This window comes from Poecilia latipinna, unplaced genomic scaffold, assembly GCF_001443285.1.
Source record: "Poecilia latipinna isolate Pla-1442-1.1 unplaced genomic scaffold, P_latipinna-1.0 Scaffold8124, whole genome shotgun sequence".
In the NCBI taxonomy this organism is placed as follows: domain Eukaryota; kingdom Metazoa; phylum Chordata; class Actinopteri; order Cyprinodontiformes; family Poeciliidae; genus Poecilia; species Poecilia latipinna.
In genome coordinates, this window is record NW_015120740.1 from 1 (window position 1) to 1,385 (window position 1,385).

The following is a 1,385-nucleotide window of genomic DNA, read 5'->3' on the forward strand; positions in this document are numbered from 1 at the left end:
GGCAGGGAGGGGTAGTTGAGGAGAAACTGGTTGTGATACTCTGTGTGTGAGAGCTGCTCCAGCTCAGCGTCTTTCCTCTTCAGCTCAGTGATCTCCTGCTCCAGCTTCTCCTGAACGTCTTTGACTCGACTTACTTCAGTTTCCTGCTGGGATCTGATCTGCTGCTTCACCTCAGAGCTTCTTTTCTGGAGGAGACGGATCAGCTGGGTGAAGATCTTCTCACTGTCCTCCACTGTTTTATCAGCAGAGCGATTGATGGCCTCCACCTCCTGCTGAAGCAGCTTCACATCTTTCTCCTGGTCCTGGATTCTCTGCTGGATGTTTCCTCGTCTCTCCTCCAGCTCTCTCTGCCTCTCAGTCCTTTCTGCTGCAGCTGACACTGTTTCATGGCCTTTATGTTCATCCACAGAGCAGAGATAACAGATACACTTCTGATCAGTGCGGCAGAACATCTTCATCACCTCATCATGCTTAGAGCAGATGTTCCCCTGGAGGGTCTTGGACGGCTCCACCAGCTTGTGTTTCTTAAATGTAGCTGAATCATGATGAGGCTGAAGGTGTTTCTCACAGAAAGAGGCCAGACAGAATAAACAGGACTTGATGGCTTTCAGTTTTCTTCCAGCGCAGGAATCACAGGCCTCATCTTCAGGTCCAGCATAACAGTGGTCAGCAGGAGCAGCTTGGAGTCCAGTCTTCTTCAGCTGCTCCACCAAAGCTGCTAGCATGGTGTTTTTCTGCAGGTCAGGCCTCTGTGTGAAGGCTTTTCTGCACTGAGGACAGTGGTAGTTTTCCTTTTTCTCACCTTCATCCCAGAAGTTTTTAATGCAGGTCATACAGTAGCTGTGTCCACAGGAAGTCGTCACCGGATCCTTCAGTAGATCCAGGCAGATGGAACAGGAGAAAGTTTCTGGGTCCAGCTGACCTGCCTGCTGCTCCATTTCTCCTCTCCGTCAGAGTGAGTGTGTTAGTTTCGTTTCCTGAGAAGGAAAACAAGGCTGAGCTCTGATCTACCAATCAGGTGTCAGTGCAGAGAGGCTGCAGCCAATCAGCTTCTACCTTCAGCTTTAAGGCGTCTTTGAAACCAGAAAGAAGAGGGAGGGATATCAGATTACAGGAAGAGGACTCTGGATGTAAAACATGTAAAGGTCTTCACAACTAATTTCTGACTAAAACAACTGACTGAGTCACCAAAACTCAACAAACTGCCAGTGGAGGAGCTTCAAACTCGACTCCATTCCTGCTTCCAGGATCTCCAGCTCAGCTTTCTTTCTGTAATCTCTCTGCAGTGGAGGAAGCAGAGTGTTGATGATGGATGAAGGAGAAACCAAACATCTGATCTAAACCAGCAGAACAAGAGACGCTCTGAAGGAAATGTTTTGGTAATT

At 48.4% G+C, this 1,385-nt stretch overlaps 1 protein-coding gene across 1 annotated transcript; it reads right to left on the reverse strand.

Annotated features, from left to right (window-relative positions):
* Nucleotides 1-5: 5 nt before the first annotated feature.
* On the reverse strand, nucleotides 6-1,190 carry LOC106944332 (E3 ubiquitin/ISG15 ligase TRIM25-like; the record flags this gene model as incomplete). Its single annotated transcript, XM_015027482.1, has 1 exon — nucleotides 6-1,190. A coding segment is annotated over exon 1 (933 nt), but the record flags the coding sequence as incomplete, so codon positions are not given.
* Between the last annotated feature and the right edge of the window lie 195 nt (nucleotides 1,191-1,385).